The sequence below is a fragment of the Drosophila subobscura genome, chromosome J, assembly GCF_008121235.1.
Source record: "Drosophila subobscura isolate 14011-0131.10 chromosome J, UCBerk_Dsub_1.0, whole genome shotgun sequence".
In the NCBI taxonomy this organism is placed as follows: Eukaryota; Metazoa; Arthropoda; class Insecta; order Diptera; family Drosophilidae; genus Drosophila; species Drosophila subobscura.
In genome coordinates, this window is record NC_048532.1 from 8855435 (window position 1) to 8872312 (window position 16878).

The 16878-nt window shown below is 45.8% G+C and overlaps 4 protein-coding genes across 16 annotated transcripts in view; 3 read left to right on the forward strand and 1 right to left on the reverse strand.

Moving 5' to 3' along the window:
* The first annotated feature begins 2195 nt into the window (after positions 1 to 2195).
* LOC117893087 (protein lin-28 homolog) lies at positions 2196 to 5050 on the forward strand. 2 transcript variants are annotated; one of them, XM_034799511.1, is made up of 5 exons: positions 2196 to 2611; positions 4018 to 4136; positions 4200 to 4348; positions 4413 to 4563; positions 4624 to 5050. In XM_034799511.1, exons 1-5 carry the CDS (start codon positions 2518 to 2520, stop codon positions 4678 to 4680), a joined length of 570 nt encoding a protein of 189 aa, XP_034655402.1. In that variant the 5' UTR covers positions 2196 to 2517; the 3' UTR covers positions 4681 to 5050. The 2 variants fall into 2 exon arrangements, with proteins under 2 accessions (XP_034655402.1, XP_034655401.1); XM_034799510.1 differs by having other exon boundaries at positions 4413 to 5050.
* Positions 5051 to 7529: 2479 nt separating this feature from the next.
* The window catches only part of LOC117895018, a 95672-nt gene continuing 86323 nt past the window's right edge, over positions 7530 to 16878 (forward strand). For 11 of the 12 annotated variants that reach the window (XM_034802386.1, XM_034802387.1, XM_034802384.1 and 8 more), the window contains exon 1: positions 16631 to 16762. In XM_034802386.1, the coding sequence (XP_034658277.1) occupies positions 16656 to 16762 (107 nt within the window). In that variant the 5' untranslated portion in view covers positions 16631 to 16655. Of the gene's footprint in view, positions 7553 to 16439; positions 16561 to 16626; positions 16763 to 16878 lie in introns of those variants that run through there. The other variant, XM_034802383.1, reaches the window with a different exon arrangement.
* LOC117895020 (separin) lies at positions 7573 to 10162 on the reverse strand. The gene is given in 8 exon segments (XM_034802388.1): positions 7573 to 7966; positions 8028 to 8279; positions 8282 to 8352; positions 8413 to 8711; positions 8778 to 9137; positions 9189 to 9660; positions 9725 to 9920; positions 9997 to 10162. Coding segments are annotated over 8 exon segments (1911 nt in total). The 5' UTR covers positions 10070 to 10162; the 3' UTR covers positions 7573 to 7778.
* On the forward strand, positions 14224 to 16762 carry LOC117895021. Its single transcript, XM_034802389.1, has 3 exons — positions 14224 to 14946; positions 16440 to 16560; positions 16627 to 16762. Exons 1-2 carry the CDS (start codon positions 14881 to 14883, stop codon positions 16536 to 16538), a joined length of 165 nt encoding a protein of 54 aa, XP_034658280.1. The 5' UTR covers positions 14224 to 14880; the 3' UTR covers positions 16539 to 16560; positions 16627 to 16762.

Consider the following 16878-nt stretch of genomic DNA (forward strand, 5'->3'; position numbering starts at 1 on the left):
CAAATTGTGTTGCGTTTTATGCATAAAAAAAAAGAAAAGTTTTTGCAACAAAAAAACTGTGCCCTGATTATCGCTGGGAAAAAGAAGGGAAAGGGCGGGGAGCTGAGGTGCCATGTTAGGTCAAACGCGTGCTGTGCAGATCTGCAACATGGATATGCAGCCACCCTCTTCGCTGTCGCTCCCCTCCACCCTCTCATTGTGCGCGCACTTTCATTTATGTGATTTTGCATAGAATTTGGTTACGAATTTTCCACATTTTCCATGCCCAAAAACCTTTTGATTACTGTTTGGCAACGTTTTCCATTTAAAGCGGATTATTTTCATGGCCATTGTGTGTTGCTCTTGCTCCCCGACTGCCTGCTGACTGGTGCCCGTTGCCCGATGCCCGCTGCCCGTCCGGAAATGCTTCTAGCCGATCCTCGGACCCTACTCGGACAATGCCCTTCTGTGTTTGGCTTGCGGCACTTCCCCAACTTCTGATGCATTCATTCTGCTGCCCTGGCCTTGTTAATCCTGTTCCAATTATGCGCATGTGAGTGGCTCTGCTGCCATCCCTAATGGGCACTTTCGCTCTCATTGCAAGCGCCTTTGTCCGTGCCGGCATTGAAGACCACTGGCCGGCCGGCCACTGGACCCAAAGATTGAACCACAGCCTGGCACGGGATGTGGAAGTGAATGTGGATGTGGCAGTGGCAAAATATTGATTACAGACTGTGCAACGGCTTGTGCCGCTTTTTGTTTGGGTTCTTTTTGTCATGTATTTATCGCTGATAAAAAATTGAACTGACCCTCAGTGACCCCTCGCTGGGCATTCGCATGGTTTCTGAGCTAGTTTGAATAGGTAGTGGGTCCATTTGTTTTATTGTTTGGAGACATGCCTAACATTTTCATATGGTAAAAGTGAAAGCTGGTTCTGGAGATCACCGTTGCTATTTGTTCTGAAATTATTGAGATGGATATTTATATATTGCAAGGCTCTCCCCATGGCTCTAGGCTAGATATAAATTTTCAACACTTTATTTCCAACATTTCCATGACAATAACCAAAGAAAATTGTCTCTGAGTTGCCACTTCCAGTGTCGATTAAAGGCATAAAATAGTTTTTAGCTGCAAAAAATGATTACTATTACAAATTTAAATCATTATAAATCATAACTAAATAATATTTCCACATCATAGTTTATGTTTCGGTTGAAAAATCACCTTTTGTAGAGCCACAATCATTTCCAAAATTTATGCATAAATTTGACTGAAATTTCAGCTAAGTTTTTGTGTTACTCATAAACCGTTGGATGGTTGGGGTGTTCCAGGCGGCACCTCCCTTAAGAGTGCGAGCATGTGCAAGATACAATGTGCACATGGTAGATGTGTGTTCTGATTCACAATACAGTTTCCGCCCTCTTGGGCCTCCGCTGTCATCAATGGCATTGGTCATCGATTCGATACGGCATGCCAGAGGCACGAGGCACGTGTCGCAATAAATTGCATGCATAACACACAGTTGACGGCAAGGGGCAGGGACAGGGACAGGCACAGGCATTCGGAATTCGCAAATATGTTGCACATTGCAAGGACCCTTTGGGGGTGAGCCTTCTGGTGGTGGAAATGCAACCGAATCCCTTACAGCTGGCTGGCTGCCTGACTGACTGACTGACACGCGCCGGGAACCAAACGAGGGTTGTGCAGTTTTTTAATGCAATTTTTCACCAATCAGAGGCTGTTTTTTATGAAAATCCTCGAGGGTATGGGGGCACATAGCGTGAGCCTATCAAAAGCGTGCTAAAAAAGATCCTGAAGTCAGCGCTTGATCCACGCACTTATACGCCAAGTGTTTTGAGTCATAGATACAAACCCACACATCTATGGGGGTTACGCACAGATACGTTCTCTCTCTCTTGGCACGCATTGTCTCTTATACTCTCAGTGCCGCTCTCGCTCGGTGTAGTAAGAGTATCTGTCAGATACATTTGCTTACGTTTGCTTACGTGCCCTGCCCGTATGCTCAACCCGACTCGACTCGACTCGATGTTTTTCCTCGCTCTCCGTCACACAATGACACTTACACACACACACATACACTCATAAAGATACAGCCTAAACATTTTTCGGGCCCTACGGCAGCATTAGCAGCGACAGCGACAGCGACAGCGACGTTAACGTCGACGCGACCTTCCTAGAAATAGTCGAAAGGCAACGCGGAGTCAGTGTGACGAAGTGCGTCGTGCGCAGCGGCAGCGTTTGTGTGTCCCCCCCTTGGAAAATATTTACACGCAGCATTAAACGAAGAAGAAAACTCGTGTAACTCGTGCATGTGAGTGTGCGTGCTCGGTAAAAGATACAGATACAAACACAGATACAGATACATCTACACAGCGACTGCTACAGCTACAGCTACCTCGTACAACTGTATCTGCAGTGGAAAAACATGCATTTCATGTGAACATTTCCAGAGTCTAATTAACAAAAGTAAAACCCATAAAAAGCGAACGAAAAACCCCAAGAAATAACTGAAGAAAAATGGAAAATATACAAGTGCCAGAGGAGCAGCAGCCCGATGCAGGAGGAGACATCAGCAGCAGCAGCTCCACAACATCATCCCAGCAGCCGCCAGGTCTGTGCCCCCGATTTTTCAGAATGTTTTTTTTTGTTTTGACGACATGCTGGCCATGCCACCTACCCAACCTACCACCCCCCCTAAAAACTAGTTTCATTGTTGTTGTGTGTGTGTGTGTGTGTGTCTGTTTTCGTTGTTTTTTTTAGATGTTTCCAAAATAAAACCAAAGCCAAAATTCAATACGAAATCTTATCAAACGCCACGCTGATTGGCTATGATCGCACGCTCTCACTCTCCTCTCCCACTCGCAGCGCACTCTCTCTGCTATGCTCTCCTCTCTTTTGCTTTTTTATGTACTGCGCAGTTTCTTTATTCGTCAATTCGTGTTTTTACGTTTTTGTTGTGTTTTTGCCATTCGCGGATTTTCGATTTTGTATTGGCAAATGCGGAAATTCGATGTGTGTACGGGTGGAAAGTGTCATTCAACCCCGCCCGTCCTCTGCAGATCGAACCGACAGATTGACCGACTTTTGCCACAGCAACACCCCTCTCGGGCACTAACCCTCCACCAGTTATCCTGCAGGCTCAGCTCCATATGCTTGACTGAACTGGAAGGATAAATGTGTAGATCTATTCTGAAGATAGAGATCTGCTTTGGCTGTCCATTAGATTTCTTTACATTTATTTCCAAAAACCAGTTTGCGTGGATCTTTTGCCTATAAGAAAAGGTCTAGGAAAGAGCAATCCATAAAACTGGCAGCAAACCAAAGGATAATCCCCATTATGGTGGTGGTTTTCCAATTATTTCTCAACGTTTTCTTATCAGAGGCCAAAGAATTTCCATTAACCAAAGAATTCCATTCAAATGTTGAGTGGAAAATCTCACAAGAAAAGCCAACAAAAACCCCAGAGAGAGAGGGAGAGAGAGAGGGCGAGAGAGAGTGCATTAGAATGCGTATCTGTATCTATAGAATGTGGCCCCCCGTCCCTATACCTATCCAGCAGATAAGCAACACACAACACACGAGAAATGGGAACAAGCGAAGTAAATACCATTTATGAATGAATGAATGAACTCAAATGAATGAGTCTCGCTGCGTGTGTGTGCGAGTGCGAGTGCGAGTGAGACGAGGGCATGTCTTAGATAATGAAATGAAACTGCCGCTGTCGCTGTCGCTGTCGCTTCCAAAAAATATTCCAAACGAAACCTGTTTTGTGTGTGTTAGATCTAAGCTGAACTTGCCTCGCGGCAAATGGGGCAAGGACACACACAAACACACGCAGGGACTGCCAAGTTCTTCAGCTGCCTTTGCTGCTCGGTGTGGCTCATTTGAATAACAAACAACTCTCCGCTGCAAAGGATTCCCAGACAGGATATCGAATGCGCGACTAAAGAACTCAAGTTACCTTTTTCTCCTATAATATATTTACGTTCCCTTCTCAATTTCTCTATATATTTTTAGCGAATCCTGGCGAGGAATGCGGCTGTGTGCGTTTGGGCAAATGCAAATGGTTCAATGTGGCCAAGGGCTGGGGCTTCCTCACGCCCAACGATGGTGGCCAGGAGGTCTTTGTGCATCAGGTGGGTGGAATCAATAACTGCAACCCACCCATAACCTTGACTAACTCTCTCTCTTGTTTGCAGAGTGTCATAAAGATGTCTGGATTTCGTTCGCTTGGTGAGCAGGAGGAGGTGGAGTTTGAGTGCCATCGCACAGCCCGCGGACTGGAGGCCACACGGGTATCGGGTCGTTCGGGTGATGAGTGCCATGGCAGCACCTATAGACCACGCATGTAAGCCATAAATGTTGCCATAATCCACACACCATAGTCACATCTCTCCATCGTTTCGCTCTAGCAATCGTCGGACCCGCCGCATGCGCTGCTATAATTGCGGCGAATTCGCCAATCATATTGCCTCCGAGTGTGCTCTGGGGCCGCAGCCGAAGCGCTGCCATCGGTGTCGCGGCGAAGACCATCTGCATGCCGATTGCCCCAATCGGAATGTGGTGAGTCCTGCCCCAAAAGTGACTGAAGCTCACGACCCAGCCACAACTCTCTTGTCGCAGACACAAACCAGCGGCAAAAGCCTGCAGGATGCGGTGGAGCCTGCTCCCGAAGGGTGAGAGCTAGAGCTAGGGGCTGGTAGAGGGTGTTACAGGAAGTTACAAACTTCTTATGAAGAGTACAAAAAAGTGAGCGAGGAACGGCAAGGAAAGGAAAAGAGAAAAACGCATTAAATCAAAGAAAGAAATCAACGTACAACAACATAAAAAACAAAATACAAAAAACACAAAGAATTATCTACACGTAAAGTGAAGTTTAATTTTTTGTCGTATGCGAATTTAGATATTATCTAGGAAACGGGGTTAGGAATCCTTCCCCCTAATCCTTAAACCCTAAACCTAATCCTAAACGTAACTGTATCTACCTCTAATTATCCTTTAAGCTGTTAGTTTTTAAGGTTTTCAATTAAACGAATTTTAGAGCTACAAAGAGAGGGTATTTCCTTGGTCTACTCTGCCATTTCCACTCTATTTTTTATGTTTATTTTGCAACCCCAAAAGCTTCGCGTATGCGGGGCTGGTTGTGATAACAAAGCTCTCTCTCTCTCTCTATCTCTTTCTCTCGCAGGATTCATTGTCACGTGGACGGGCGACAACATTGAAGCTTTTCCGGCAGCAACAAAATCTCCATGAAAACGCAGAATCATTGTAAGTCCTCAGCCCCATTCCCTCTCTCGTTCTCTATCTCTCTCACTGAAAGTGAAACATGGGCAGGAAGGGAGGGGAGAGCGGAGCAACAACAAAAAGATTAGGCGAGGACATGGACAGGGACACGCACGCGAGAGGTGAAAGTTTTGTTTTTTCTCTCTCCCTGAAGCTCTCGCTCTTTCTCTCGCCCTTTGGCTGTTTTTGTTGAGGTTTGAACGTTTGTTGTTGCTGCTGCCGCAAAAACATTTTGCAACATTGTTGGGCCGCGCGTCCTTCGCTGGCAGCAGCAGAGGCGGAAGCCAGGACCCATCCCCCCACGGAAAAAGGATGCAACTGCTTATGCGAGGGCTCTGGGATTTTTGTGGCCCAGTCTCAGTTGATCTCTGGCCGAGAATTGTTGTGTGCAACGCGGCGGATAAAATTATATATACAAAAAAATATATATTTAAATATATACAAAAAACAGGAGCAGAGAGCAAAGCTGCTGCTGCTGCAAAAAAAAAAAACAAAATACAACTAAAACAAACAATAACTTCGACAACTAAAAGAATTTCAACAAAAGTTAACAAAGCGTTTCAGCAACAAATTTTCAAACAAAACAAAAATAATTAAAATCACCCAAAATAATAGATGAAAAACAATTTGTAACATTTTTTTTGCATACAAAAAATAGCTAAAATGCTAGAAAAAATGGAAAACGAAGAGGAAATCATCATAAAAATGGAAAACTAAAAAAGGAAATCTCAACAACAAAAAACCCAAAGAGTTCAAGGTTAAAAATCAAACAAAAGAAAACGATTTGGATTATGATTTAGTAATTGTTTTACGAGCAAACAAGCCACTAAACTGCAATGAAAAGAACAATAACAATAGCTAAGAAAAGCAGGAAAAACACACACAATCGTACACACACACACACACACACACACACAGAGAGAGAGGAAGTGGCAAAGAGAGAGGAAATAAAAAGGGAAATAGCATCGCATCCAAACAATAACAAAAGCAACGTCAACCGTCATCGCATATTCATTTGGGGCATGCCACACAATCAAGCACAGGGACACACACACACACACACACAAAGACAAGCGCAGAGAATTTACAACAAGATTTACATTGGGGGAGCGCCTGTTATGTAATATCCTCCTTCTGACGCTGTCTCCTGTCATGTTACAAGTTCTCGCATTCTCTCTCCCTCACAATCTCTATCCTGTAGTGGGAGGTGTGGCATGCACCTTGGCTCCCGCTGCTAATTTGATTTAACACACACACAGACACACAGCCACACACATAAATCGGGACACGCTGCATGGGCACGGCATTGAGACATTAACATGAAGGACACTCCACTCCATCCCCACTCCATCCCCACTCCATCCCAGGTCCAACCATCGATAGATGTTGTAGTAGTAAGCCCCATGAATAGGGGCACGGCACACGGCCTGTGCTGTGTGGCATTGGTGGGGGAATGAAATGAAATGGAATGGAATGGAATGTTGTGTGGCATGCAAATCGGGGCCACACAAAAATTATTACGCATACTCCGCATATTCGATGAGCAATGATTTGCAGGCAAATCTATTTATGAGTAGGAAGAAGAGGTTCCCCTTTTTTTTAGGGATTGGGGATGGGCTGGGACTGGGGCTGGGGCTGGGGCTGGGCCTAATTAACGAATGTGTGTCATAATGCGACAAGCGTTAGTAGGTCAAGTAGATTCGATGCTGTGGAGGTTGAGGGCGAAACTCTTTCGCCTGAAAGAAAGCTCTTTGCCAAAAGGGCAACACGAGGCAAACGAGTACGACGAGGACACGGACGAGGTGCAATGCGATGAGCAGAGATGACTCGCACACGAGTGCGAATTGAGTAAATAAATAGATGGGCGTTTCAGTAGCTTTGGTGGCTCTTCCCTTGGCTTGGGTGTGGGCAAATCTTTTCTCATGCTCTCAATGTTTTTTTTTAATCAAATCTCAATGTTCCACGTCGTTAAACTATCTTTCTGTTTTATGCACAACTCACTTTCACTTAACACTCGTTTTGAATAATACTTTTACTCCTGCACAGGCATACGATTCACACTCCTGTCTCTGTCTCTCTGGCATGGAAATCAATTTTTAAAACTAAACAAAAACTACATCTCTAAACGGTTTAAAGTTCCAACAAACTAAAAACACAATGTACAAAGCCTAAACAAAGTCTAACAAAACTTTAACTTAAAAGCAAAACATAAATTTCAAGTGCTGAAAATCCAACACATAATTCGAGCAGGAAACACTCGCCAAAAGAGGTAAGAATTCCATTTAAAAATTATAAATGTTCATGTACTTGATTTATTCCTACAATCTCTGAGTGTGTCTTATAACTATAAATAATGTTTTAGCACCCTCTGAAGTAGTGGCAGCAACTTAAGCAACGATTACGATTACGATTTCGATTACAATTCTTTCTCTTAACTTAATTTTAGTTTTCGATATTTTTCCTAGTTAATTGCCACACAAATTTTGAGCTAGAGTTTAGAAGGGCATCTGCTCCACGTCTAGATTCCAGGCGGGCAGACCCCTACACACATAAATGCAGCAATTGTAGACAGTCGGCTCGACCTTGCCCTGCTGCACCAGGGACAGAATGGAGCTCAAGCTTCCCAGATGATAGTTGGGCTTCTCGGACATGCTGGGGGGCGGCACTTCCCCGTCGTTGGCAGCTGCAAAAACAAATCACAGATGAGAGAGCTGTCAATCAATATCCATCAGAGGAAGTCAAACCTTTGATAGTTCCCTTTTTGAGCCAGGACATTTTGTGGATTTGGGTCCAGGGCATCACTTGGTTATTTCCGGGCTTCAGCCAAAGGCTCAGCAATGTCACAGAGACGTTGTCCATGTTGCCATCAAGAGCGGGCATCAGGGTGCCCACAATGGTGGGACACAGTGCTCCATGGTAGTAGTCATGGGCGCCATAAAGAGCGCTGTACAGACCCGTGCCCAGCATCCTTGTGGAGTCGCAGCCAAAGAGAAAACCACACTGCGCACACGGGCACGACAAATGGCACGTCCATTGATGTACTGCAGGCCAGAGCCATGACCAGCATAGCTATGGGAAGAGGATTCGTTTAGGGAACAAAAATAGACACAAAACTCAGTCGAGCCTCACACAAAACAATCGGCCAGATAGGCCTGCCGTAGCATCACCTCCTCCGTGGGCACCGTCTCGAACAGATGCTGCCAGTGGGAGAGCCAGTACTCGAAGAAGCTTCGCAGTCTCCTCCCGGAGTTGGGCAAATCCGCGCCGGGATTAATGACGCACATGCCACGCTTGATGCTGCGCGTGAAGTAGCCATGCCGGATGCTCTCCTTGTGGTATTGATAGAGACGCCAGAGGCAGTGCAACGATTTGACGCGGGAAAACTCCTGGGCCGTTGCCAGCTGCTCCCAATGCAGATGATCCAGTCGCTGCGGGAGAACAGACAAGACAACCATAATTAATTGCAACACAGATTAGATGGACAACAGACAAACCTCATCGACCACCAGAATGGTGGGAAAACTCTTGGCCACCTGCACTTGGCGATCTTCCAGCGGCTGCCATTCGCTGGCGAATACCCTGAGCATATCGTAGACCATATGAATTTCATTCTCATTGCTGGTCATTTCGTAGGCAATGTGTTTCATGTCTGCAGAGGTTAGGCGGTTGGCATGCAGCGATGCCTGTGAGAGCAGAATGCGCTGATGGTTGCTCCACTGACGGTCCACACAGAACTCGTCCACGCGGCTGAATACGGCCTTCGTTTGGCTGGCAACGGCGCTGCAGTCGTAGCGTTGGCCCAGGAATACGAAGGCATAGGGCGCCATGATGTCCCTAAAGTCGGAGAGAAGTTTCTGTAAAGGAATAATAATGATTGCTGACTCCGTTCGCGGCCTGTCACTCACCTTTAGAAAGGCATCAAAGCTATTTAGCTCCTCCCAGTACTTCTGCTTGGCCTCCTTGCTCTTTATATTCAGCGGATCGACGGTGACCACTCGCCTGAAACGCTCCACCAAGGTGCTGTACTGCTTGAAGATCTCCGCCAGGCCGCTGTTGCTGAAGCGCAGGCAAATGGGTCCCAGTTCGGGGCTGCGGCAGTGCCGCAGCAGCGACAAGTAGATGGCACCATCGGCGGCAGAGATCTCGTTGAAAACGGAGTAAGTGGTGGCCGGATTGAAGCTCTTGCAGAGATGCAGGACACACCATTCGGTGGGCAGGCCATTGCAGATGTCGTTGATGCGTGCCAGGCCAGCCACTGGATCGTCCACATCCTCCAGGAAGTCCAGATGCTCGATGGCCTCTATGCAGGGCGGCCTTTCGGGTTTTTCCCTCTCCTTTTGCTGCAGATATTTGATGATGTTCTGCAGGAATCGGTTGCTGTTTAGCAATTGTTGGATTAGCCAATGATGCTCCTATGTAGTGTCACTTTGTGGGTGCCCACCTTTTGTAGTCTTTTTTCTCCTTGTCGCTGGCCACGCGCAGCAGGTCCTCGATGCTGGGCCGCTGATTCTCCAGGTCCTCCGCCTCTGTAATGTATCGCAGGTCGGTGGACTGGAACTGCGCCTTCACCTGGTAGTAGATGGAGTGCTCCACATTCCCATTGCGGTACTCCTCGTCCGCTCGCAGCAGATTGTATTCTGTGCGCGGGAAAATGTTCCAAAAGTAAAGCCATGAAAATTCCCCAAGAAAAGTGCTGCTGTTCGACTTGCTTACCTTTCGCCTCGGGCCCCACATCTGCGCTGGTGATGCCTCGCAGCATGTGCTCCTCCTCCTGCGTCTCAAGCATGGATTATAAATTTATTTAATTGTTTATTTCAATTTATTTATTTTATTTTTTGGTATTTAATCGCTGCAGCGAATAGAATCAGCATTCTTCTTCAGTTGGATGATGCGGCTGTCGATAGTTTCTTGCAAAGAGTGTTTGGTATTTCTGTCGATATTTGTTGATGAGTGTTGCTGTCGATGGTTGTTGATGAGGGCGGGCAATGTTCTTATAATTTAAAAAATTAGTTAAAAAGGGTAATGGATTGATGTGGCAACAGACAATCCAGTCTGCGTATTGCGTGGGAATGTGTTCATAAGATTAGCGCAGTTATATGCGTACTACGCCATTGATCAGGGACTCTACATTCTGTAAATAACCTGTTGTATTCTTGTAAAAGATTATTCAGGGCTGGGCTCCTGAGTGCTGATATCATGTCATATGTAATTTTATCCATGTATTCCCCCCGCAGAGAATTTTTGTATTTGAATTTTTCATATTAGGGTCAGGGAAATCCTCTCCTGTTTGCCACTCACCGTTGACGTGATCATTATGTGTCTGAATTCGCGATAGTTGCGATATTAGCGATAGTGCTGGAGTAGCGATAGCTGCGGTGCTGTAAAGTGGCTGCAGTCTGCAGCGATTTGCAACACTAAAAAATACCGATTCGTCTGGTACATTTTCATGGTATTTTTTAGTACGTCGTTTAAATACCCGCGCGTGGTCGCATTCTCCCGGTAAATTTAACAAAATGTTAATTATTTGTTAATTTCGCATCGAATTCGTTGAAAAATGTGTGACTGGTGTAGCCGCTGTTGTTTGCAGGTAATTGTTTATCAAATAACATGTCGGATGCGCATGTAACAAGCTTTTGGGGTTGGGGTGCTCCACTGGGCTTGTTGTTGGTGTTGTTTTTGGTGGTTGGGGCTCGTGAGTTCATTCATAAAAGCAAGGTGCTGAGATTGCAGGTGGCCAACGAACAGATGTTAGGGTTGCCAACACTCGATCGGGGGAGCAGCAGGCGAATTACAATTTTGAGCAGGAAAACTGCGCATCAACCACACCCTCCGGTTGCCCTATAAAGCCTTACGCAACAACAAAAAGGCCAACCACGCACACACACCCACACTCACACACAGCCAGAGATTGCCAATTATTGCAGAAAAAACAACAACAGCAGCAGCAGGGAGCATCTTTGGACATTTACCGTTTAACTTTTACATGTTCCGCTTTGCTATGACTCTTCTTCTTTTTCCGTGTTCCGTTATGCTTTGGCTGCTGTTCTTCTTGTTGCCTTGTTGTCCCGTTAGACTATGGGCATGTCTGTTCTTATTCGTTTTTTTGTTGTTCTTATAATGCATGTCGTGACGCGCCTTTTGGTCTGCTGATGCTGCTGCTGCTTCTGCTCCTGCTGCAGTCGCGTCGCTGCCAACTGCATTTTGTAATGACGTCTTTCGCGAGAGATAACGGCACGTTGGCGTTGGCTGCGTTTTCGGCGCGTGGGCTGCCGCTGCAAGTGGGTGCAGCCCATACGTACAGCCCTCTCCCTCTACACCAACTTCCCACAATGAACCCTGACCTCTCCCCGATGGAACCGTTAGCTAGAAAATTGTTTAAATATTTGATAATATTCTAATGCAAGCGGGATTAACCGTTATTGGTAGTTGGGTAGAAGGGGTATCAGGTGGAGGGATTCATGGAGGAGGCTGTGCAGCTGGTACGCTGTTTCTCAACTTGACGAAACTTTCGTTGAGTGATTGAAACAGCGCAGACGCATGGCCGATGCTCTCTCATTTCATCTCATCTACTCTCCTAGCTCTTACTCCCACTTTTGCTACTTTGTTCGGCCAGCGCTGGCAGTGACGCTGGCTGAGGCATCGGCAGCGGCCACAGCAGCGCCACTCAGCATCCTTTCTACTTATTAATTTTGATGTTGCTTTTCACTTTTACTTTGTGGCATGTTGAACGTGCTGTGACCTGCCATACAACCAGTGTTGGGCAAGGCCTGCATTGTGAAGGGGGGGTTGCTGTGGATGGGGATCACCACCCACGCAATCTGATGTTATTCTTGGTGTTGTAACTTTTTTGTGTCTAATAGGAAATTGGCATGCATCACGCACCTACCACTCCACTCGTTACTTCACCCTTCAACCACCCGCTCAATGCTTGCCCCATCCCCTGTTGCCACCATCCCTTCACTCTTTATATTTGCTGCATTATTGATGGGCCCAAAGTCTGGCACGTCCGCCTAGCAAATTATAACATTAATATTACATTAACACACACTCCCACACATACAAACACACACTGACATACGCACACACGCAGTGAGAGCGGCAAGTACACACAACCATACACGCTCAGATGCCACACATGCATTGGGGAGACATTAAAAGCGAGGCAAAATGGCTAAAACTTTCACAGCATCCAGCAGCGGCAGCAGCACAGCAGCGGCATGTAAAATAATGTAACAAAATGCGTTCTAACACGAAGCAAAGCAGAGGAGGGACAGCGACGCAGGCAGCGACAGAGACAGCAGCAGCAGCAGGAGCAGGAACAACGAAAGCAAAGCCACCCCGAAAAAATTTGTGGCACACATTCCAACAGTTGCAGCAAGGCAGCGCAGCTGGCGTCGCTGTTAACGTCGCAGCATCTTTGCTGCTCTGCCACTGCTCTGTTCTGCTCCTTTCTTTTCTTCTGCTCCTGGCAAAGTCAAAACGAATTTCGAAGTCGACGGTTGTGGCTGGCGCTGGTCGTTTTTTCTCCACTGCGCCTCTGCTTGAAAAATACTATTTAGGCTTTAAAAAACGAAACCCCCCCATAGAAAAACCGAGAATCCTAACGCAACGCACAAAACAAACTTAAATTCTAACCTAAAAGAAAATTTCAAATAATAACAACAGCGAAATTGTAAGGAAGTGAAATGAAAAAATGAAAATGCAAAAAAAGTGTAGCACACACATTTGGACTGTGAACTGTGCTGGAAAAAACGCCCACGAGGCATTTTCCGATTGAAATAAAAGTTAACCAAAAACGCACGAAAATAAACATTATTAAAGCCACAAAGACAGGGATGAGGTGGAGGGGGAGTGCAAGAAATGGCATTTAAGTAAATTAAGGTGTGGTGATTTATGCAACTTTTTTAGAGGCACACACACATAGGGACAGGAAAGACGGAACAGACAGACGGGAAAGACGTAAAGATGGTGGATTGGTTGGGGGTGAATGGAGGGGGAAACTGCACATACCTTTAAGCTAAGACCACACACATACACATATGCACACACACATAGCTATGAGAAGAAGAGAAGCGCAAAGAGGAAGAGGCATACAAAGTAAAGGATAAGCAAGAAAGAAATCGAAATTAAAATATTTGTTGTACAGCAACAACAACGGGAGCAGCACCAGCAGAAGCACCCGCAGCAGCAGAGAGGGGCTCGAGAGAGTGAGAGTGGAGGAGAGGGAGCAATTTTCGGCTGTCGCTGTAATTCGACGTTCATCTCTGCTCTACTTTGCTCTCCCATCTCTGCTCTGCCATCTCTGCTCCTCTCCCTCATGTTTTGCTCTGCTGCTGCTCCTGCTCTGCCTGGCCTGCCTCCTGTTTCGTTAAGTGAAAACATTCGAGCTTCGTCAAGTTTTGTAGGTATTTTGGCAGAGCACAAAAATACACAGCCATCATCTGAACCGAACCTGCTCCCTGTCGTTGTGGCCAAAACTAAAGAAAAAAGAATCGAAAAACGGTTGAATTCTTGCATAAAATAACAAAAATCAAACAACAATGGATTGTTACCTATCCGCGAAAAGTTAATTTGTATTAAAGATACATTTTGATTCGGAAACTACCGAAAAACGTAACTATTTTTTGTGTGGCCCGTGCTGTCCAAAAGGCGTTGCCGAATCGAAAACCTCGGATGGATAAATCAACACAAACCTAACTATAACCTACAGATCTCATGCAGGCACATCCCTTGAAAGAACACTTATGAAAAGTTCCAACAAATTCAAAGAAAATCTCATACGCACGAATTAAAAGCACAAAAATCGAGAAAATTTCACAATAAAATAAAGGAGAAAAAGGAACAGAACCATAAAAGCAAACAAAAAGCTAAAACTCTCTAGAGAAGGAGCAGCAGCAGCATCATCGGCGGCAAGAACATTCTGCTGCATAAATAATACACTCCACACACAGAGACGGGACGGGACGGGACGGGAGAACCGACACGCGTCATATAGGAGGAACATACCAGGCAAAGGAGCCCGAGAAGCGGACTCTGGAAGCAAACACACGCATGCAGGAGGCGCTGGGGGAGGTGCTGGATGTGGTGTTCCTGTTCTATTATTTAACTGCTTTCAACGTTAGTGCGTTCAACCTGACGAAAGTCGATTGAAAGCCGCCTTCAACGGCATCCAGCCACCCAGCATCCCTTGCCCTCTCTCCCGTTCAATCATCACAGAGAGGCAACGTGAGAGAGAGAACAAGAGAGAGAGTCGAGTCTGTGGGAGAGAGTGTGACGGCAGGAACGACGTCAACGTCAATCCGCTCAATATTTATACATTGAACCGAGTCTCTTGGCCAGAATCCAGTGTCAGAGCCAGAGCCTGGACCCCAAAACGCAGACTCTGCCAGGTTCCCTGCTGGGCCTCAAAATAAATAACATCTGACATCTGCCCGACTCTCCGAATCCTCCCCGTCTGTCTATGCATCGAGAAAGCACTTAACCATAAAGAAAACCCCCCAAACGAAACTTAACGAAAAGCGAAACAATTTCCATATAAAAAACATAAAAACAACCAAACGTGAACTAAAAAAAAAAGAAGAAAACTAAAACAAAGCAATGGGCGCCAAGGAAAGTGTCGAGGCAGCCGCCAAACTGAATGCCGATGGCTGGGGCCATGTGGAGGTGTGTATATGTTTCAAGACAACAAAATATCAATTACTTATCCATTGAAACCCCTAAAAAAATCAGAGACAGTCGTAGGTCAAAGCTGGTGTAAAAATCAACTTAAGGACGGCCAAATTTTAAACCAACTCGATATGATGTGTAAAAAAAGGTTTGGGGTTTTTGAATGAGTGCTGTAGAACCTTTTTTTTTGTAGAGAAACTCAACTAAAAAAGGGCCTTCTGTACTCCATCTTTCTTTTTTATTCCTACACATTATTATTCAAAGACTTTTTACCGTCCATAAATTCCGCTTTTAAAAATATCCATCACTTGCCAAAGATTGTCAACAGTTTGATGAACCAATTCGAAATGTCGCTCATCGCCCCGAAATGTGTGTCACCTTCAAACCCAATTGCATTTCCCCTTGTGAGAGTGCTGCGAGATCCCCTCTTGCTGTTTGTTTTGCCTTTTGATTGATTTTAAAAATACATTTTGACAACAACACGTGCAGCATGAGCCACGTAGAGAGGAAAAACACACGGAGAGATGTGGTACCATTTCCACCACTCTCACTCCCATTACCATTCCCATTCCCATGCCCATGCCCATGCCCATTGTTGTCGACGTTGTCTGGTGCTCCACTTGATGATCACTCTTTGGGCCCCCGAGCATACATATCTGCCAGCAGAGATCTGTGAGATTTGAGAGATCTCTTGAGCAAAATGCGGGCGGTGTGGGCGTTTGTGGCGCTCACGAGACGCCAAAAGAGAGAGAAAGACAGCCCGAGAGCCGCCGACTGGGGCTGCTGCGAGAGTCTGAATGGAAAACGCTTTGATTTTGATTTTTCTTTGGCGTCTTTTAGTTGAGTCTGTGGCGTGCATTTGTGATGTTGTTTTGGCATTTTCAAGATCTCTTTTAGCCGCAAACTGTGAACCGCAATCCGAGTAAGCCAATAGCCACATAGGAAGCGAAGCCGGCAATCGAATGGCCAAAATCGTTGCCATAAAACAGGTGTCTCTGTCTCCGCGTTTGTTTAAATAATGTAAACATAAATAGATACAGTTATACGACTATATAAATATATTTATAAGCATAGCTAAGGCCGTCTCCCATGTGTCAGACATATGGGTCAGACAGAGTGAATATTTTTGAAACATTTATCCCCCCATAAAAAGAGATTTCGCATCTGCAATGTGCATCTCAGAGAACGAAATCAAAAGCAAAAACTTCAAAGCACATTTGCCGCTTTACATCGTTCCGTTTGAGTTGTGGATTTTCTTTGGTTTTTGACACCTACACAACAGCTTTTCAGCGGCCGAATGGAGTGATGGGGGAGTGGACTGCACCGGCGTTCGCACCTCTCGGTCTCTGCGGTCTCTCGGTTATGTGTGGATGATAATAAACGTTGGCGTGTGGGCTGCTGTAAAGACCTGTTTTGGGAATAGTTCAACTGAAGAAACATAACAAATATTTCATAGATTTACTCATTTTTCATGTGTTTAATCTTTACAGCGAGGAAGTCGCTACCACGGCCATCGGCATAATCAGCGATCGCAGTCGCTAAATCGTGGGCAGGCGCTCTCGCAGGCGGACGTGAGCGGCATGTGGTGACATCGGGGTGCCTCTGGTAAAGGTAAGTCATCACAACTAATCTTTATTCTATTTCTAAACTAATTTAATCTTGTAATGTTTTCTGTAGGATCTGCGGGTAGCTGCGCCAACTGCGCCATGGGCAACAAATTGAGCTGCTCCTGTGCCCCGCTTATGCGCAAGGCCTATCGCTATGAGGATTCACCCTGGCAGAGTTCCCGACGACGCGACGGCCATCTACTGAGGTGCGTTCTAATAAAGGGTCAAGAGGGGGCGACTAGACTCTCCCTCTCTCTTTGCGTACTCCACATTCTCCTTTGAATCTGTTTAAGTTATCTGACTGCCAATTGTGCGCTTATCA